Raw genomic sequence first — 21,231 nt, forward strand, 5'->3', positions numbered from 1 at the left:
CTGTTGAGGAAACTGGGCATCCACCATGGAAGAGTTAGAACAGAGCTTCCTCATCATTATCGCGTCCTAGCATGTGGGCAACGTGCTCATATCTGTGTGACATGCTGAGGTATAGGAGAAGCTTGGAAGCCCCTGACTGGAGCAAGCAGCTGGCCTGACAGCTCTGGCTTCACCAGGCGTGGTCAGGCTTCCCTGAGCGCTGAGAAGATCAGTGTCTTGCTGCACCTCACAGGGCCAAGGCCCAGCATGGGAAGCTCTGGATTAAGAATCTACCAGTTGGTGAATATGAAAGCACATTGTATATAGTCAAGCATTGTAATGTGTGGCACAGAGGGTGCATGTGTGGGTGCTGGGGAAGGAGGTCCGGAAGGGCAGGAGGTACTGGTGGAGGTGGCTGAGGAAGCAGCAGCTAAGCAGGAGTGAGAATGAGCCGTGGCCAAGGTCACATAGCCTCTGTGTCCACCAGAGCAGGAGGAACTTGTGAATGAAACTCCTGTAATACTGAACCCGCTGCCTGTGGGCTTTGAAGCTCGTCCTCTGGAGCTATTTGCGACTTGAGGAGAAGCACATTTTTTCTGGACTTCCTGGAGGGAGGTGCACCAGCCGCCCTCCATTCCAGACCAGGCCCTGACTGCCTGCCCGCCTTGTACAGTTGACCCCGTGTTCAGATCAAGAGCTGGGTCCTTCCTTGCCTTTGGTCCCAGTAGGCTGGTGGTGGGTCTGATGCTGTGTTAGAGAGGCCGGATAACACAGGAAAGAGCCCCAGCCTTGGCATTAGACAGGCCTGGGTTTGGATCCCACTTCTGTCACTTAAAAATAGGAGTAACTGAAGATTCCTGCTTTGTCCAGTTGCTGTGAGGGTGCCGCAGGGTAACACCAGGAAGGCCTTCGTGGTGCCTGGCACACACACTAAAGGCCAGTAGGTGTTTGCGGGATTATGATCCTGTTCATTACTCAGGCCGAGCCTATGGATGTGGGACTGGGAGGTGACCTTGACCTTGCTTCTCCCTGGCAGATGAAGTGCGTCTTGGTGGCCACAGAGGGCGCGGACGTCCTCTTCTACTGGACGGACGAGGAGTTTCAAGAGAGTCTGCGGCTGAAGTTTGGGCAGTCGGAGAATGAGGGAGAAGGGGTGAGTGCAGGATAGGAGGGACGGATGGGAGGGAACAGCACAGAACTACCAGGAGGCAGGAGAGCCTGTCCACCCGTCCTGGCCCAGCCAGAGGGATGAACAAGGCATTGTGTGTGGTCCGACGCCCCTCACAGCTGCGCATCCTTAGAGGTCAGCCCTTGATGCTCTCCAGGGCAGTGACCCACACCCACCCTATGAAGAAATTTTCATTTCCTTCATGACTAATGATTTTGAGCATCTTCTCATGTGCTTATTTGCCATCTTTTTGTCTTCTTTAATGAAATGTCTGTTCAGATCTTTTGCCTAGTTTTCATTGGGTTGATTGTTTCTTATTATTCCTACTGAGTTTAGAGAGTTTCCTAGATATTATGGATATGTCCTTTTGTAGATCTATGTTGTGCAAATATTTTCTTTCAGTCTGTGTCTTGTCTTCGCATCTACTTCACAGTATCTTTCAAAAAGCAGAAGTTTTTAATTTTGGTAACTCCATGTTATCCATTTTTTGCTTTTATGGATCACACTTTTGGTGTCATATCTAAGAAATCTTTGCCCAACCCAAGATCACAAAGAGTTTTCCCCAAATATTCTTCTGGAAGTTTTATAGTTTTAGGTTTTATATTCTGTCTAATGATCCATTTTGAATTTTGGTATGTGGTGTAAAGTATAAAGTTTATTTTTTTGCATATGGATATCCATTTTAACGCTTTAATATCACAACTCAGAGACAGTTGTCATTTTCACTTAGATAATTTCTGTTCTACATTCTAAAGGAGTAATTTATTTTGAAATTTTTTCCAGATTAATTTTGGATTAAAAACTTTTTTATCAGGGATGCAGTAGACAGTCCTTGCATTTCTGCAGCCGCACAGACTGGTTGCCTCTCAGTGCCCTTCCTGCTCCAGTGAGCCTGGACCAACTCCACATCAGCAAGTCAGTTCACCTCGACATCACTGGTACTCTTTAGGAATGATACAATATATCAGAGAGCATAGACATTTAAGCGGTTTTATTTAAGCTAAGAACAGGTCTATCTGTTAGGCTCTTTTATTTTTTAGCAGTCAATATGTATAATTTTTTAAATTAAGAATTTTAAAGTATTTTAGTTCTTAAACCACTGTATCAACTTGGTCAATTTAAGAGGCAAACTATTTGATAGTGTTTCTCTTCCTCTTTATTAAAAACCTCATAAAGGAACAAACTCCTGACTTTACAGTTCCTAAATGACTAAGGTAAAGAAAAAAAGTCTTCAAAGTTTTATTTTTCAAGTATCCAACACTTTTTTTTCCTGATCCTATAGATAATGTGAACTAATTGTAGAAAATTTGGGAAATAACAGAGAAATCATTTTTAAATGACCCATAATACTACTACCCTGAGCTATTAGCTCTTCAATATGTTTTCTTTGGGTCTTTATCGTTTATAAATAGTTGGGATCATACCACACTTACGTTTTATTCCTGTTTTTTTTTTTTCCACTTGCCATTATAGGAAAAGCAGTATTCCATTTTGTTAAATATTCTCAAAAGCATAAATCTTAATGGAAACATTATATTCAGTATATGAATAAATGTAGCATCATTTATTTAACCATTTCCCCAGTACTGGACATCTATATTGCTTTCAGTTTGCTATAGCTATTGCTGTAGGGAACATTTGTGCTTGAATTTTATCCCACATCTCATTATTTCCTTAGGATAAATTCCTAAAAGTAGAATCATCGATTCAAAAGCCGTTCAAAGATACTGTACCACTTTATAATCGCACCAAGTAATATAGGAGAATTCTGTTTACATTCTAGCTACACAAAGATTATAATTACCCCCAACCAAAAGAATTCTTGCTACACCTATATCCCTACAGAAAAAGCTACTACTTTTAAAGTGAGTTGCTATATACCATCTAGGTTTTTAAGTGACATTTCCATTAATATAATTGGTTCGTGATGATTCAAGAAAATTGTCGTACATGAATAATTCAACCAACGTTTGCCTATGTGAAGGGATATTCATTCAACGAATAGTAATCGAGAATGGACTATTTACAGTGAACATAGCAACATGACCCTACACATGTGGGATTCAGAGTCTAAAGAAGATGAGCCAGATGGCAAATAAACACCATGGGTTTATTTCACGGGTGTGGGATGGGCAGGCTGGGGTGGTGTGGCCTGGGGGTGGTCAGGAGAGGAGCTGCCTGAGCGGGGATCTGTCGCAGGTGACTGACAGCCTCCGCAGCAGTGGACACGGCGCTGGGCTCCTGAACGTTGAGTCTGTGGGAGGAAACGACACCCCTCGTGATGCGAGACCCCCCTCGTATTTTAAGTGCCGCACAGTACCCCTGGCTGCTTGCCTGTTCTTCTCAAGGCAAGGTCTTACTCAGCTCCTTGTGTACAAGTTAAAATTAGGACTCCGCTTTCTCCCTGTTTCAGCCAAGGCTCCTGAGATCAGCGTGGGGAAGGTCAGCTGTCTCTTCCTATCTTTACATTCCAGTGTTGAGAACTTGAGTTATTACCATTCCCCTGACTTTATCCCATTTTTATTCCCAGACCTTCAGCAAATTTGTCCAGTTTCTTTTTGGTTTTGTCTGTTTGTTCTGTTTCTTATTTGGAGGTCAGAGAGAATGGATGAGTGAAGAGATTATAAAAGTAAAGGCATGCTTGTTACTGAAATAGGGAAAGTACAGAAAGATGTAAAAACTGGGGGGAGAGATCATTCCTGATCCTTCTCTTCAGAAGCAATAACTTTAATAGCGTTGAATTTCTCAATGGTTTTTCAATACTTTGTTTTTTTTATCATTTGAAAATACAGAGCATTCACAACCATTTTGTTAAACATTACATTGTATCATAGGAATTTTCCATGTCACTGAAACACTCTAATATTTTAAGTGCTATATATTCGCCCATCATTCAGATGTACTGTTGTTTATTTAACTCTTCCTGGTACTGGACATTTACATTCTTTCCAGTTGCTTCTACTATAAATTACGCTGTAGGGAACATTTTTGCGCATGTATCTCTGCCTCATCTCTGATTATTGTCCTTAGGATACATTCCCCAAAGGAAACTTAACTGCAGCAAAGAGCATGGACTGTACACATACTGAACTTTCTTAGAGTTGGCCAGCTCTCTATTAAATGCCCCAAGCATTCCTCTGTGGAAATGTGGCCTAATTCCTTAACATTTCCTTCTAGAATCAGAGCCTGAGCAGCACAATTAGCTGCCTGACCCTTCCCAGCTTTCCTAACTACTCCCCAAGTGTCTCCGTGTCAGGACAGTGATGGCCTCCCAGGTGGGTCTAAAACTATGGAGCCCTTGATGGCAAGGCCTGGGTCTTGTCCATCCCTTTGTCCCAGGGTCTGGCACACTAAGCAGTATTATTCTCTATCCCCTCTTGCAGCTTCCCGCCCTGGAAGACCAGCTCAGCACCCTTCTGGCCCCAGTCATTATCTCCTCTATGACGATGCTGGAGAAGCTCTCAGACACATACACCTGCTTCTCGACAGAAAATGACAACTACCTGTACGTCCTTCACCTGGTGAGTGTGCGGCCCTGGGGCCCGTGTTCCTCTTCCCTCGGCTCCTTGGGCAGTCCACACACCTCTTCCTCATCTTGAACCTCAGGCTCTTTTAGAAGGCAGAAGCTGCATCTTAACAAAGTCCCCTGGGATCTGAGCCCCCCTCGCTGTCCCCAGCGATCAGGGGAGGTGAGGGGGTCCCGTGGGGCTGGCTGACATCCACTGACCACCGTGCCTGCAGTTCGGAGAATGCCTGTTCATCGCCATCAATGGAGACCACACAGAGGGCGAGGGGGACCTGCGGCAGAAGCTGTGCGTGCTCAAGTACCTTTTCGAGGTGCACTTCGGGCTGGTCACCATGGACAGCCAGCTCATCCGAAAGGAGTGAGTCCCCTGGGTGCTGTGCTGAGCCCCTCTCAAGGCCAGGCGGTGTGCGCCCAGCCTCAGTGAAGCTGCCTGTCACGCTCTGCCCCTGGCCTCTTCCTGGGTCTCTCTAGCTGGCTGTTGTCGTTTGTGTGTGTGTGAGAGAGGTTGAGAAGTGAGGCGATTTGCTCAGGCGCCCACCTCTTGGTTCCGTGCCCATCCCACTTGGCTCCACAGAGAGGGCAGAGCCTGACACGCCCCCTCTGTGCTGTGTGGGCTCCCGCAGGGGTTTGGTCATGTCACGTGAGCTTGCCTGGCTCTGACGGTGATGTCAGGCTGCTCCTTTGGTTGAAGCTGGGGACAGCCGGCTTTTTTATGGGTCTCCCCTGCTCTGCCCCCAGGCTGCGGCCCCCAGACCTGGAGCAGCGTGTGCAGGTGTGGGAGCACTTCCAGAGCCTGCTGTGGACCTACGGCCGCCTGCGGGAGCAGGAGCAGTGTTTTGCTGTGGAGGTGACTGCTGGGCGCGGGAGTCCTCGGGCCACAGGGGCGTCAGGTCAGAGGGGCCGGGCAGCTTTAAGGCCATGTTTTGACGCCACCCTCCCCTCCATGAGTGAGGGCACAGGCAGCCCCTCAAGCCCATGCATTTCAGAGGGTTGCTCTTTCTGGCCACACGGTGGGCTGGGCACTCTGATGGGCCTCCCTATGTTAACACAGCTAGATTTTGGATAAAACGGACTTTCTAATGCCGTTTTTGGGCTCTCAGTAAATTATGGAAATCTCTGAAGATAGCCCCCTCAACTCTGATCACCTCCCAAATTATACTGAGCTGAAACTAGAGTGGAAAGTAGTAAAAAATAAGCAGGACTAAAGGCAAGATTGCCTGAGTACAGATGATGGTACAACACTACAACCAGAAAACTAAGCCTTAGGCCAACAGCGACAGGAGAGCTGAGCCTGCAACTCCTCCTTAAGCCCAGACCTGAGGAGTAAGGTGGTCGTCAGTAGCACCCCCTTGCTCCTTGTATAGACAAACACAGATTCTCTCTAAATTGGTGATTCTCACACTCTATGTGCATCAGAATCGTCTGGAGGACTTGTTAGATGTAGGTTTCTGGGCCTCACTTTTCTCATTCACTGTGGGGGTCAAGGGTGGGAGGCTCTACAGTGTGCATTTCTAACTAGCTCCCAGGTAATGCTGGTCTGGGAACTACATGTTGAAAGCCATTGATTTTGAGGACAGATTAAGAGCAAACAAATACGAGCTCACAGTTAACAGTTGGTTTCACAAGAGAATAAGCCACCATGAGTAGGAGTCAGGGAAATCAATCACCAGCAGATGTAGATCCCAAGGAGCTTGATATACTAGAATTTTTAGGTACAGAACATAAAATAACCAGGAAATGTTTGAAGACATAAAAGCTAGGGAAAAACCCCATATAGATGTTTTAGAAGTGAAAACATAATTGTTAAAATAAAAACCTTAAGAGATGGGTTAAATAATAGATGAGACATAACTAGAAAGAGAATTAGTGAACTGGAAAATAGATCTGAAGGAATTCATTTTCACACCCCACTCATTCACTCTTCCAGTAAACATACAGTACCTCCCATACGCTAAGAGGTGTGCCAGGCCCTGGGAGTACAGAGATGAATAAAGTCTCTGCCCTTGAGGGGAAATCAGCCATTCATATGTACTAAAAACAGTAAAGTATACTGGGTGCTGCCAGGTTGGGTTTCTCAAAATCCATGATGGCACAAAGGCTGGCATGGTCAACTCCTTCTGAGGCATCAGCAAAAGGCTTTTTGTAGGAGGTGACCTAATGCAGTTAAGATAAAATCCACAGTCCTTACCAAGCCTATCAGGCCCTGTGTGATCCACCACTGCCTGTCTCACCCCAGCCTCATCTCATGCCTCTCTTGTCCTTACTCACCATGCACTGGCCACCCAGGACTTCTTCCCACTTCAGGGGCACTCTATGTTTAACTCTGTCCAGTGTGGTAGTCATTAGCTACATGTCTCTGTTGAATATTTGAAGTGTAGTTAGTCCAAATTGAGTTATGCTATACCTGTAAAATATACACTGGATATTGATGACTTAGGACAAAAAAGGAATGTCAAATGCAAAAAAAAAAAAAAAAAAAAAAGGGTGGTACCAAAAAAAAAAAAAATGTCAAATAGGATTAATTATCCCATTAATAATGCTTTTACACCTTATATTGAAATGATAATATTTTAGATGTATTAGGTAAAATCAATTATTAAAATTAATTTCACTTATTTCTTTTACTTTTTAATGTAGTTACTAGAAAATTTTAAATTACGTGTAGGGGTTGCCTTCGTAATCAATTAGGCAGCACTGCTCCAAACTCTGTCTCCACCTCAAGGCCTTTGCGCCTGCTCTTTCCTGGGCTTGCGGCATTCGCCCCCTCCCTCCTTCTCTGACGGGGTTTCTTGTTCTCTAGATATCAGTTTAAAGGTCACCTCCTCAGGGACATTTTCTTTGAACACCCTACCCACTTAGGTCTCTGCTTTTCTTCTCTAGTCCAATACTGTATATTTCCTACACAGCAATTGTTAGCACTTATTTTATCTCTTTCTTTGCATATTGTCTGTCTCATCCACTAGAGTCTAGTGACCACACTAAGCCCCAGAAGGGCAGGCTCTGTGCTGGTCCGAGCCTCCCTGTTCCCAAGCATCTGGCACGTGGTGTGTGCTCACTGTGGCCTGAGTGAATGTAGTGCCAGCCTGGGGCTGGAGCGGGAGGGGTGGGGGTGATGTCACTTCCTCTCCCTGCCCACATGCCCAGGCTGTGGAGCGGCTGATCCACCCTCAGCTGTGTGAGCTGTGCATCGAGGTGCTGGAGCGGCACGTCGTCCAGGCCGTCAACTCCAGCCCTGGGCGGGCCGGCGAGGAGGCCCTACACGCCTTCCTGCTCGTGCACTCCAAGCTGCTGGCTTTCTACTCCAGGTGAGCCCAAGGGCCCCAGCATGGGGTGGCCCGGAGGCCCTGGGTCCCCTCACCTTCACCCTTTCTTATTCCCCCTACCTGAAAAGCACCCCCTCCTGGGCCAGGGAAACCTTCCAGACCCATCTCTTCCAGGAAGCCTTCTTAGATTCTTCAGTTCTTCTCCCCCTCTCAGCTCACTTCCTTCTCTGAATTATTTCTTCCTGGAACACTGTCTCAGAATCTTCATTTAGGGTTTCCTGATATGCTGTTACTCGTCCCTGGTGGTTTTCCACTGGTAATTTTTATTTTTCAACACAACCAAGTTTTATTTTCAAAATGGATGAGTTAACTAATTTTGTACATACCTTGTCTTTCTCCAGAAAGGATGACGTCAGCTGGCACATCTGTAAGCTCCTTGCGGGCAGGGATCATGCTCCAGACTCCCTTAACTGACTTGCCCCTGTCCACTGCCACCTGTGGGCTGGGGGCAGCGGGCACATGCTGACCTGCTGCCTGTTCTCTCCGCAGCCACAGCGCCGGCTCCCTGCGCCCAGCCGACCTCCTCGCCCTCATCCTTCTGGTGCAGGACCTCTACCCCAGCAAGAGCACGGCGGAGGACAGCGACACCCAGGTCTCGGGGCAGCTCTCTGGGCAGCAGGAGGCCTTCAGGAAGGCGACTCGGAAAACCAGTCTGGAGAGTGCTGGGCAGGCTGCTGGGGAGACTGTGGTTTCCAAGTCACAGTCCTGGGCGTGTGGTTGGGCATGATTTTTTTCCAGCTGCTTTCAGATGTAACGGGAATTCTAGAATGCATGTAGTTTAGTGGGTTAAAAGTGCAGATTTTTGGAGTCCCAAAAATAGTCCCAACATAGTCCCAACTTTACCGCTTAGCTGTTTACTGTGCAAGTACTTACCCCATCTGAACCTCGATTCCCTTATCTGTGCAATGGGACGACGGTGGCATCTGCCTCTCAGGGTTGTCATGAGGAATAAAGGAAACAGTTTACCTAGAGCCCAGCAGTGCCTGGGGTGTAGCAAACACTCTCAGTAACAGTAAGTGCTGGCAGTGGTTTGGTTGCCAATGTGTTGGACTTTCTGGAACTTCTAAAATTGGAACATCCCTGGAAAGTGAGGGCGCACACCCAGGGCTGCACAGTGGAGTGTGCGCAGGGGCTGGTGGCCCCCCCGCCCCACCACCGAGGGCTGCGCTGTGAAGTGCAGGAGGCAGAGGAGCCAGGCAGGCAGCTCTAACTAGCATCCCCGGGCCTGTTGCAGCCTTCCCCACGGAGGCCCCTCCGCAGCCAAAGCATCCCCGTGCAGCAGGCCTGGAGCTCTTGTACTACAGACCCGACCAGGAGTTCTGCAGGGACTGTATGTGCTGTGTTCCGGGGAGGGGAGGGAGAGAGGTGGGCGGGGAGGGGAGGGGTGGGGGGGGAGGGGAGGAGGGAGGGGAGGGGCGGGTCAGCCTCTCCCCAGAGAGCAGGGACCAGGGTCGAGCACCCTGGGAGAGCCTCTCTGAGCCCTCAGCCCAGCTCCCCCTTCTCCCTCCCAGGAGACAGACAGCCTCTCCCTCCCTGAGGAGTATTTCACACCAGCTCCTTCCCCCGGGGAGCAGAGTTCAGGTGAGACCTGGAGAGGAGGAGGGGCACGGGACAGGGACGGGGAGGAGGAGGCAGCCCCGGGAGAATCTATCTTAGGGTTCAGTGGATCCCGACGCCCTGTAAGGGCCCAGGCACAGCCACCCAAATTCCTAGAGCCCAGGACACTGTCTGCAGCAAACCCTCTGTGTACCCTCCGGGCTCCAGCCGGAATTCAGGGACTGTTAAGGCCACTCAAATGATCCCTAAAATTTTTTATGACAAGTTGATTTCATTTAAAAACTCATCTCTCATATATGTGCTCTCTGCCTTCTCTTTCTTTTTTGTAATTAATAAGTAATCAAATAAGTAATAATCATTTTATTTCTAGTACAGTGATTTAAAATATAAATATTCAGTCTATATGGTTTATAGCTTACCTGTTTTTCCAAAGTATGTGGGTAAACAATAAAAAGAAACGAAAAATGTGGGAAATATTATTAATAAAACAAAAAAGGAGCCTGGGACCCCTGAGACCATGTGCCAATTCATCCCTGCTTGTCCATTTCTGTGCGGCCAGGATCATAACTGTCCTGGGTTCTCTAAGCTCCCCACGAGCCCAAAACACGTCAGAAAGCACTGCTTTGGGGTAATGGCTGAAGTTCCATTTTCTTCTCACTGCTCCCTTCCCTCATTCCTCCTCCTGGCCCCTTTCTCTCAGTAGTTTGTTTGTTCATGCCTCAAAGCTGTAAATAATGCCTGTTCCACAGTGCACGGAACTCACTGCTTACAAATGGGTGGAGTTGCATTCATCCATTCGTAAGTCAGGTGTTTGAAGCACAGACACATGCTTCCCCAGAGAAACATGATTATAAATGATAGTTATTTGTAATGAAATATACAAGAGAGCGCTATTACAAGCCTACAATATTTCAAATAATGCGGTCGGTTCAGCTGGTTTTTGTGAGCTGACCTAGGAAAGGAAATCTAGTTCAGTTCCCAGCACATAGTAGATACTCAGTTAAAGTTTGCTGATTGACTAAACAAATGGGGAACTGTAGACAGTGTGTGCTGCCTCCCAGTGAAGAGGCACTGTTATAGCCAGGGAGGGGCCTGAAGGGTTAGAGAGGGCAGAAACAAGGAGGGGATTGGGGGCCGAGGAGGGGGTTCAGGGACACCCCACCCCCACTGCCAGGTACACGTGCAGGAGCTCCCCCCGCAGCCCACTGGGGCGGCAGGGAGCCTCTCTTCCCCGGCCCAGGCTGCTCTAGCTCTGGTACCTCCAAGCTAGCCCTGCACTCGCCAGCTTGGGATAGGATGAGAAGGGGAAGTCTCTCCAGCTCACACTAACGTGCTGTGAGCTGCTGATGGCATGGGGCCATCTCTGCTCCATCCTCCCCTGCTGACAGGCTGTTGGGCCAGTACTTACATTTTGCCATTATTTATGTTGTTATGTTATTACCTATGGCCTGCAGGTAGCACAGTCTGGCTGGATGGGGGTACCCCTCCCACTGATGCTCCCCATGTCCAGGTGAGTCTCTTCTGGGGGGCTCGGGGGGTGGGGGGTGTTGGCCGGGGCACCAGCTGATCTGAGATGCTGCAGTGAGCACTGGGGACTCGGAGGGCTTCTCCTGGGGTGACTCTCCAGCCACGCTGGCCTTCCTCGTGCTCTCTCGTGGCTGGCCGGCCAGTGCAGGGGCGGGGGGAGTGGTGGATGAGGGTGACCGCCTCCCTCTTCCTCCTCCCCCTCCCCCAAACACCTGGCCTCCACTCCTGAGAAATCCCCACCCTCACTGTTCTTGGGAGTGAAAGTCCAACTTAATTGTTAATGTTTTCTAAAATGAGAAAGTAAATACGTTCATTGTAGAAAAATTGGGAAACACAAAAGTAAAATATGGAAAAGGAAAAAACTCACTTTCAAATCCCAGCCCCAGATGTTAGCTACCATTAAGCTTTCGGAGTGTTTCCTTCTAGTCTTTCCTGTGACTTTATATGTGCATTGACACATACACACACGACATATGTATTTTTTCTTTTACCAAATTTGAATCCTGATGTATTTCATTATTCTTTTTTTTTTCTTTTTTTGAACATTTTCCCATTAACTAGGCACTCCTCGGCCGTGTGGTTTTTAACAAGACTGTTCAGAGTGCATTGCATGCGTATGTTATTATTTATTTAGCAAATTCCTGGAACAACCAGTGTGTTGTATGGAGTCTTCTGCTGTTATCGTAAGACTACAGTGACTTCCTTATAGAGAAGTTTCTGTGGCATCCCTAATGATTTCCTTAATTCTCTGCTTTTGCACGTAAAGACTTTCTTACTCAGAGCCCTTGTAAGGCTGGAGTCTTGCTTGTTTAGCCCTGTTATGCCTCACTTGCCCCCCTGGAATGACTGTCAGGATGGCCTGAAGGTGGTGAAATGACAGGTGTTAATCAGCTTTAAATGCTTCGTGTACATAAAGCTGTAGAGGAGCCTCCTCCCCTTCATGCCACCCGACCCCGGCTGCTTTTCCCACCTTTCCTGTCCCTTCTTACCACCCGCCACCCCTGTGTGGCATCCAGTCCTGACTCCCGGCAGAAGGGCCCCAAAGATGTTGAGAGAGAGAGGGGCAGCAGGACGGGAGCTGCCAGGGCAACCGCAGCAGAGCGCAGGGATTTAGGAACTGGGATTTCTTGGGGCTAGAAAAGTTTATGCCTCGTGGTTCGCAGGGAGGATGGCAAGTGGGCAGCCGTGGGTGGACCCGACGTGGGGAGGAGGCCAGACGGCTGCCCACCCCTTCCCGCTGACAGCTCCTCTTCCTCCGCAGATGGCTGAGGACACCCTCCAGACGCTGGTCCCTCGCTCCCCAGGACCCTCCAGCCCCAGAAGGATTTTCCTGGATGCCACCGTGAAAGAGAGCTACTGCCCCATGGTGCCCCACACCATGTACTGCCTGCCCCTGTGGCCAGGCATCAACATGGTGCTCCTGACCAAGGTGCGAGCACTCCCACCTGCCCTGGCAACGCCCTAGCCTAGATGCCCACCCCACGGCTGCCCCTGTCTGCCCTGCCCTGCTCTTCTTTCCTTAGAGCCCCAGTACGGCCCTGGCCCTGGCCCTGTACCAGCTGCTGGATGGGTTTTCTCTACTGGAGAAGAAGCTGAAGGAGGGGCAGGAGGCCGGCAGTGCCCTGCGGTCCCACCCCCTCATGGGGGACCTACGCCAGAGGATGGACAAGTTTGTCAAGAATCGAGGTGGGCAAGAGCTTCAGGTGAGACGCAAGCCCTGGGCACCCCACCTTAGGGAGAGGGGGCAGGGCCCATTCTGTCCACACCAGGTGAGGCACCCAGGCTCTGGGCCCTGCCACACCCCACCATGGGCTTGTGGTCCTTGTTTCCCCCATTAGGAAACAGGAACAGAAACTTACAGCAGTGGCACTTGACATTTCCAAAACGTTCTTGTGTGACGAGTTATAGCTCCCATTTTTTAGACGGGGAAACCTGGGCTCAGATAGATGGTGATTTGGTCAAAGTTACTGGACTGGTGAGTGGTGGAGCCAGAGCCCAACTCGAGGGCTCAGTGACGGCCAGCGGTCTGCCCGCCACACCCCTCACCACCTGGCTGGTCTCAGACGTGCCGGACACAGGGAGGCCGCTGCACCCGCAGGGGGCATAGAACCCAGGTTGGGAGATGAGGCCAAGACCCTGGGACAGTGCACGAGCAGAGCAGGAAACGGGGCACAGCCCAGGCCGGAGCCTGGGGGAGAGCTCTCAAGGGTAGAACACTGGGCTGAGATCTCAGGCCACTCGTGTAGCTGGCAGGGCTCGAGGAACTGAGATTCGTTGTGCACGGAGTTCGCACTGGTCTGAAAACGAGCAGAGGGATTAGAAGAGGCAGAGCAGCCAACTGAAGCCCAGACGCAAACTACCCGTCAGTCCGCAGCGCTCAGCATCTCTCCGTGCCCAGCGCACTCCAGTGAGCACGTGTTAGGATGCAAAGCTCCCCTGAGGGGGGCGCACCCCAGTTCTTGCCTGCGTCCGCCCCTCCCTTGAGGCACCTGCCTGTCCCTCTGACAGCATTGGTTTATGGTGTCTGCCAGCGAGGCAGTGAGCCCGGTACTTGGCACACAGAAACTGCTCTTTAAATAAATGCCTGCTGAATGAGTAGACTGGTGTACAGCGGGGTGCAGGGTGCTGGGGGACCTGCCAGAGACCTAGCTTGGCTGTGGATGGCAGGTGTGTGCTGGGCCTAAATAAGCCATGGAGGCAGGGGGCCTTTTGGAGCCTTTCAGAGCCCAATGTAGGGTGTCCCCTGGACCTCGCTGTGGGAATGTTGTCAGGAAGCTGCCTGTCACCTGTCCTCCTTACAGAGCACCTGGCTGGAGTTCAAGACCAAGGCCTTCTCCAGAAGTGAGCCCGGATCATCCTGGGAGTGAGTGGTGGGCTCTGAGGTCAAGGGGGGGAGTCGTTTGGACAGAGGAGCAAGTTTCCTCCGGGCCCAGGGGGAGAGGTTGCTCAGGAAGGCGCTTCTGAGGGCAGAGGGGGTCCTGGGAGGGCGGGTCCAGCCCACGGATGCCGAGGGGAGGCTGGGAGCAGAGAGGACAGAGGTTGAGGAGCAGGGCCTGAGGACCCGACACGACCAGCAGAGGCCCGGCTTCAGCACGGACTCACTGTGTGACCTCGGGCGAGTCACTGCCCCTCGTTTCTCCATGAAATAAACCATGAGTTTGGATGAGATTCTAAGTGCTCAGAGCACACGTTGGGGGGAAACTGGGGAGCTGCCTCCTGGCTCCGTGAGGGCCGGGGTGTGGGGCGCCAGCTGTGCTGTACGTCAGTCCAGCAGCAGGGTGATCACAGGGGATGGGCTACCGTCCCGGGCGTGCCCTCCTAGGGCCCTGCCGCCTGTGACATCTCCCCTCTGTGCGCAGGCTGCTCCAGGCATGCGGGAGGGTGAAGAGGCAGCTTTGCGCCATCTACCGGCTCAGCTTCCTGGCCACGGCTCCGGGCCGGGGAGGCCCCTACCTGCCCCAGCACCTGCAGGACCAGGTCCAGACGCTCATGCAGTAAGTGTGGGTGTGGCCCCTCGGTGGCCAGGGCAGGAGCTGGGGCGCACCTGGCCCCAGCCCTGTTCCCCCTGCTTCCTCGGCAGAGAAAAGCTGGCAGACTGGAAGGACTTCCTGTTGGTGAAGAGCCGGAGGAATGTCACCATGGTGTCATATCCTGGTGCCTGGCCCTGAGCAGGCCCAGGAAGGCCCTTCGGGACTACCTGCCTCCTCCACCCACTCGCTTGAAGGACTGCGGCTTTGGGGAAAAAGAGCAGATATTTCACCACCTCAGCTTCCTTTTTGTGAAGAAAAATGATAGGAGGTAGTGTCCCAAGGGCCTTGTCTGTAGGAATGCTCCACAGCTGGAATTTCAGAAATTCCTGCTCTCCCACAGTTACTTCTGAGAGCCGTGGGGATCGTTTATGTCGGCGTTGTCCAGCCAGCCTAAGGGGCGGTGGGTCTCCCACGAGGGGCAGGGGCCTGGGGTTGGGTAGGTTTGAGGGGCCACATCCTCCTTCTTAGAGGTCACAGTACACAGTGGCGTGTGAAGGCTCTGAGAAGGCCTGCAGTAAATGTGTTTATTTGTCCCCATTTAAAAAGCCACCTCCAAGACTTACCCTTTTATTACAGAACTAATTTTACCAAATACTGATTTTCCCTGGAACTTTATATGAAACAGCTTTTTCTGTATTAAAATCTCTAAAGGGTGTGGCCGCCTGTCTCCGGAGACTTCGGTCTTCAGTGCGCAGGTGAGAAGGCCTTGCTAGCCTCCAGCCACTGCCCTTCCTCTCAGATGGGAACGTTCCAGCCTCTGGAGATGAAGCGTAGAGGTGAACAGGATCACGGCGAGGCGTGCGGGTGGGCGGCCAGCTAGCCTCACTCTTTAGCTCTATAGCTCTGCTCTCATACCAGCCGCAGTGTGTGGATCATTTAAACTCATCCCGCATGAAAATGGTAAAACATGAACATACCGTGTTCCTGTTGGGACCAGAACTCCCTGCATTAAATGTGCCAGAGCCAAGGATCCGTTGTACTTGCATCTTAGACCTTCTCAGCGTTGGGGGTTCAACAGTAAAGAGAGACCTGAGAAAGAGGGGGATCCTGGGGGCGGGGGGCGGGCCTCGCTGGAAGCCTAGGTCGAGGACAGAGGAGCTCCTTCCCTGGTTCTGGCTTAACGAACACCTTAACTCAGACCCTCACCTACCTGGAAGACTTCCCAGGCCTGGTGCATTTCATCTACGTGGACCGCACCACCGGCCAAATGGTGGCCCCTTCCCTCAGCAGCACTGAAAGGACGTCATCGGAGCTGGGCAGGGGGCCCCTGGCCACCTTCGTCAGAACCAAGGTAACCTGGCCTGGCCCGGGCCCTCGCGCATCAGACGGGGCGTGCTGACCCCTGCCCAGAGGACTAGCCCCGCCCTCGGGCTCCCGGGGGGCTCTGAGCACCCCCGCCAGAACCCTTTACGGCACTCCTCCCGGTGTCTGCACCCAGCTCTTTGGGCTCCTAGGAATAGTGCCCACCTTCGTCACCCCGGGATGCCGGTCGGCGCTCAGGGCCGCCTTCCCGGGTGTGTCAGTGTGCCTGGAGCGGCGGAGTCTGGGCAGCGAGTTCAGGGGAGGAAATGGCCAGGGCCTAACTCAGTGCCTGGCATAAATAAGTGCCTGATAAGTGTTGGCTGAGTTCACTAAAACAGAAAGAAGACACACGGGTTAATCAGCTTGAGTATCAGGATGTAAAACTAGGTGGTTTCTACGAAGAAAACGGTCTCCAGGGGTCCTCTTCTTTGATTCATCTTCATAGCAAACTAGTATTTTTGGTGGGGAGAACGGAGGACCTCTGCTACTTTCTAAAAAACTATACATTTTTGTATACATTGTGTATCCAAATAAGATGTATCATAATGGTTAAAACAAGATCCTGACAAAAGGCCCGTTGGAGACCCAGCTCTGCCCCTCACTAGCTGTGTGGCCTGGGGTATTACGAAGTCTAAGTTTCAGTTTTCTCATCTGTAAAAGAGGATAGTAACACTAGTGACATCATAGAATTGCTGCAGAGATTACAAATGGATGAGGTGATGCATGCAAAATACTCAACACAGCATGTGGCACAGAATGTAGCTGGAGGTGGTTGAGCATTTCCTGGTACCACCCATACCGGCATCTTCATCTCTTCTGGAGATAATTGGGGTTATCTTGGTACATTTCTTTTCATTGTTTTTCTGTGCAGTTTGTTATGGTTGAGATCATTCTGTATAAGCAGTGTGTTTACCACATTTTCACTTCACTTTATATCTGGTGCATTTCCTCATGTCATTAATTCTTTATCAACGTGATTATCATCAGCTCCACAATAGTCCATCATGTGAACGTAACATCATGTACTTAGCCGTTTCTCCAGTGTTGAACATTTAGATTGTTCCCAGGCTCTTGCGGTTGTAAATAATTCTGCAGCACATACCTCTGGGCATATATCCTTGTCCTCATCTCTGATTATTTTCTCAATATGGAATCCCAGAAATGGAATTACAAAGTCAAACGGAAGGAATGTTTTTAAGGTTATTGATACATGTTGTCGAATTGCTTTCCTGAAAAACAGAGCAAACCCATGTATTTGTTTGCAGATTTCATTAGACATTGCATTGTGGTCAGGTTTGAAGTAGCTCCTGTATGCCTGCCGCTAAGCTTTTTCTAAGCTCTTTGGTGAGAGCGCAGCAGGCCTTTCCAGGCCCTGGGAGGTGGGGGAGCAGAGCCTCCCCTGCTGCCAGCTTCCCTAGGGCAGTTCACAGGCAGCGTCAGAAGTCCTTGAATTAGGCAGGAGAATATCGCAGAGGGGATCTGAGGCGCGTTGTCCCTCGGTCACTGTGTTCCCATCGGTGCCCTTGGTGAGCCCTCATTCAGACTTCGCCCCGGAACAGAGGACGTTCCTGGACCAGGGCACTCTGTGCGTTCGAACACTTTTCCAGCAACTTTCTGGCATAGAGCCTGTGCCAGAGATCCTCAGTCCTGAGGGGCCCAGGTGAGTGGCTGGCCCTCGACAGCGGGAGGGTTCCAGGTGGCCACCCCCTCATCTTCGCTTAGGTCCCTGGCTCTGTTCTGGCCTGAAAGATGAATCTACTCTTTATGGCTTGTGTGTATAGTCAAGGTACATAAAGTGTTTATACGTATATTTTGTCGTCGCAGTAACTGGAGGGGTGGGTAGTCCGTCCATGCATCCATCCCTCATCCATTTATTATTAAGCTCCTGCTTTGAGCCAAGGCTGGGCCCGGACACTAAGGAAGAAGATGAGCAGGAGAGGCCCCTGGCCTTCCAGGAGCTCCTCCTCTGAGTGCTTTTCTCCCCTTGGGATTTGAGAGCCTGAGCCCAGCCCCTGCCGTGGGGAGAGGGCTGCCCCACAGGCTGCAGAGATGAGCCCTCTCTCCTCTCCCCAGGTCTGGTCTCTGATCCAGCTGGCGCGCAGATACCTGCAGAAGGGCTACACCACGCTGCTGTCCCGCGAGGGGGACTTCTACTGCTCCTACTTCCTGTGGTTCGAGAACGAGATGGTGGGTGTGGCCAGCCCGGGGCAGGGCAGTCCTGAAATGCTTTCTTTCCCTGTGACTCTTGGATCCCTTTCTTCTGGATTCTGTTCAGTCTGTGTCTCCAGCTCTCCTTGTCCCTGGTGGAGCTGACAGCTAAGCCCAGCTGGTTGGCACCCAGAACTCAGGTCCCATTTGCGCTCAGGTCCCTCCACCCCAGTCTCTGAAAAACTCATGCCACTGATCAAGGCAGCATCCCGGTGACATGTGAACAGACGTGCGCCCCGCGTGAGCCAGGCCGCTCAGCCCGCGCTTCCTCAGTGGTGCTTCAGTGTCATCAGCTGCACTTACAGAGCCCGGCTCCCAGTTCCCATTGTAGAGGCTGATAAACCGAAGCTCAGAGCAGTTAACCAACCTGCCCAGGGCAAAGCTAGCAGGAAGGCTCAGATCTCTTGCGTCCGGCCGTGTTGGCCAAACCTCACTGTTGCTGCACTATGAGCGCAGGTCACGGGAGTTCATTATCTATGTCCTCCCACCCCCTCTCGCTGTTGCTCTGTCTCACTGTCTCGCTCTGTGTCTCCCCTCTTTCCTCTGCTTTCGTTTCCTTTTTCTCTTTTTGTTTCCTCCTCACTTGTCACCCTTGGCCATCATTCCAGCTCTCTGAGGGCCATTGCTTCTCCGTCCCACATTCCCTTGGACCGCTGTCCTGTCCTCTCCCCTGCTCGTGCCCTGCCCTCTCTCTGCCCCTGTCAGCGAGCCCTCCTTCCCCCCTTCCTGCATGGTGCAGTGCAGCCGTCAGGGTCTCTCACTCTGTTCTCACGGCCTCACATCTGCACAGCCCATGTGATGGTCGGGGCGGGTGTCACTGACCCCATTTTGCAGATGGAGACACTGATGCCCTGAGATCAGACACCATGGCCAGGGCCACCGAGGTCCTAGGTGATGATGTCAGAACGCAGGCTCGGCTCTCCTGACCTGCAGGCTCCCATCTTTGCCCTGTGCCCGCCTCAGAAGCGCCCAGGATGTGAGCGTGACCATCACCTTAGCTTCTAGGCAGGGACAGGGCTCCGTGTGTGTGTGGTTAGCCCCACAGGGCAGTAGGCTGTGGTGCGGGGAGACCCAGGTGTGAAGTCTGGCTGCACCTGGGCCGCCACCAAGTCCTCCTCCTCCCCCGCGGGGCGGGCCCGCGAGCCCGGTGAGCACAGCGCCGCAGGGGCCCCGTGAGGGCGCCTGGCACACCGTGGGAGCCCAACAGAGCTTGAGTCCCTTCCCTGCCGTGTCCTACCCTGGGAATACCCGTTGCTTTCAGCGAGAGACTGGGCCTTTGGTAACGCTTTGTTCTTCATGACACGCCCCCGGGTCGTCCTCCCTCACGTGTGCCTGTCGCTGACCCAGGTCCACTGGTTGATGGGAATGAGCGCTACCAGGTGCCGGGCACGACGCTCGGAACTTTACATCCATGTCTAATGTTCTTTGGGAGTTTATTCTTCTTCCCGCTTCACAGGTGAGAAGGCAAGGTAAAAAGAGGCCAGTGCATTTTCCCAGCACCACGCACACGCCAAGCAGGGCTGAGCCCGGCCTCAGACCGAGTGTGTCTGACTCAAGCCCACGCTCTTCCCCCCACACCCACCGCCTCCCCACTCCAGACGCCCTGCCTCCTTCCCCAGGGGTACAAACTCCAGATCATCGAGGTGCCTGTCCTGTCCGATGACTCGGCTCCCGTCGGCATGCTGGGAGGAGACTACTACAGGTGACGCCGATCCAGAGGGCCCTGGGCGCAGAGGGGAACAGATGGTGGGCGATCAGTGCCAGTCCCCACAGAGGGTGCAGCCCGTCCTTCAGGAACGTCCCCCTGAGCCTGTGCCGCCTTGTTAGACGCTTCTCACAGCCAGGCATTCAGTGAGCGGAAGAGAGTGGGGCACTCGTTGGGGTTCTTGCCCTTCTTCCTGCTGGCACATCGAGGCAGCATTTGCAGGCATCTCTTCTGGGCTCCTGAAGACCTTCCCTGCCGGCTCTGTGTGCCCCATAGATGGGGCCCTGCCATCTAGTGGACCACATTCCAGGATCAGGAACCCAGAGGGTTGGGCCGTGGCGGCCTGGGGCTGAGCCTTGTAAGGTTGGGTCAGCGAGGGGCAGGGAAGGCCTCTCTGGCCTGGTGCCAGGGCCTGGTGAGGTGACCTTATACCTGTGCAGTGCCGGGAAGGCCCCTGGGTTGGCTCCCTCCTGAATCCTGTCCTCCTTCCCCCTCCCTCCCCCAGGAAGCTCCTGCGCTACTACAGCAAGAGCCACCCGGCTGAGGCTGTCAGGTGCCATGAGCTGCTGACCCTCCACCTGTCGGTCATCCCCACGGACGTGCTGGTGCAGCAGGCCGGCGAGCTGGCCCGGCGCCTGGGCGAGGCCTCCCGTGTCCCCCTGCTCTAGGCCAGGGTGGGCTGCCCCCGTGCATCTGCCCGTGCACCCAGTTCTCCAGGCCCACCTGGCTTGCAGACATCCCCATGGTGAGAGCCTCCTGCTGTGCACGGCAGCCTCCCGAGGATGGCACAGTCCCCAGGGCGGCCCCAGAGCTTCTTAAAGAAACTCCACTTAGACCAGCCTCCATTCCGGGTAACGAGCAAACCCCCAAATCCTTCCCTCTGAAGGGAGAGGAGGGCCAGAGGGTTTCTTTCGTCTCTTTAGAACAGCAGTGGCTGTGAGCTTAGACCCGGGGCAGCCCCTCTTTCGGAGCTGCCTCTCGGTTTACCCCTAGGAGACAGAGGAAGTCCCCACTGCCTGTGGGTGTCTGCTGTTCTCAGAATAGAGAAAGCTTCCCAGGAAGCCGTTCCCCTCCCCAGGTGAAAGGGGCTCTCCTGGCCAGGTTGAACTCCAGCTCTGCCATGCCCCCTCTGCGGCTCTGGGCAGGTTTCCCCACCTCTCAGCCTGTCTCCCCACATTCAGCGAGGCGGCACCCGTCTCTCAGGGTGGTCGTGGGGCTGCCGGCTGTGCGGCAGTCACTCAATAAATGCTGGTTATGGTTATTGTGACTGTTCAAGCCCCTGGCCCTTCTCGGTGGCCTCTTTGTGCCCTTCTTGGTTCTTGACTCTTGCCCCAGCCTCGCCCCAGAGATTCGTGTCACTCGGTCCAGTGGATCCCAGGCTTTAAGGTTTTTCAAAGCTTCTCTGG

General features: G+C 52.2%; 1 protein-coding gene across 10 annotated transcripts in view; it reads left to right on the top strand.

The window, feature by feature from the left end:
- Nucleotides 1–21,086, top strand: part of HPS1 (HPS1 biogenesis of lysosomal organelles complex 3 subunit 1) — a 23,445-nt gene extending 2,359 nt beyond the window's left edge. For 3 of the 10 annotated variants that reach the window (XM_082425151.1, XM_082425153.1, XM_082425154.1), the window contains exons 3-20: nt 1,016–1,132; nt 4,531–4,668; nt 4,889–5,031; nt 5,412–5,520; nt 7,818–7,978; nt 8,486–8,588; nt 9,231–9,326; nt 9,508–9,577; nt 11,008–11,063; nt 12,342–12,509; nt 12,604–12,783; nt 13,882–13,943; nt 14,440–14,574; nt 14,661–14,725; nt 15,756–15,901; nt 17,986–18,099; nt 19,740–19,822; nt 20,331–21,086. In XM_082425151.1, coding sequence (XP_082281277.1) covers nt 1,016–1,132; nt 4,531–4,668; nt 4,889–5,031; nt 5,412–5,520; nt 7,818–7,978; nt 8,486–8,588; nt 9,231–9,326; nt 9,508–9,577; nt 11,008–11,063; nt 12,342–12,509; nt 12,604–12,783; nt 13,882–13,943; nt 14,440–14,574; nt 14,661–14,725; nt 15,756–15,901; nt 17,986–18,099; nt 19,740–19,822; nt 20,331–20,493 — 2,109 coding nt within the window. In that variant the 3' untranslated portion in view covers nt 20,494–21,086. Of the gene's footprint in view, nt 1–1,015; nt 1,133–4,530; nt 4,669–4,888; nt 5,032–5,411; nt 5,521–7,817; nt 7,979–8,485; nt 8,589–9,230; nt 9,327–9,507; nt 9,578–11,007; nt 11,064–11,221; nt 11,961–12,341; nt 12,510–12,603; nt 12,784–13,326; nt 13,488–13,881; nt 13,944–14,439; nt 14,575–14,660; nt 14,848–15,755; nt 15,902–17,985; nt 18,100–19,739; nt 19,823–20,330 lie in introns of those variants that run through there. The other 7 variants (XM_082425156.1, XM_082425157.1, XM_082425155.1 and 4 more) reach the window with 5 other exon arrangements.
- Nucleotides 21,087–21,231: the final 145 nt, after the last annotated feature.

This window comes from Balaenoptera physalus, assembly GCF_965194825.1.
Source record: "Balaenoptera physalus genome assembly, chromosome: 14".
In the NCBI taxonomy this organism is placed as follows: Eukaryota; Metazoa; Chordata; class Mammalia; order Artiodactyla; family Balaenopteridae; genus Balaenoptera; species Balaenoptera physalus.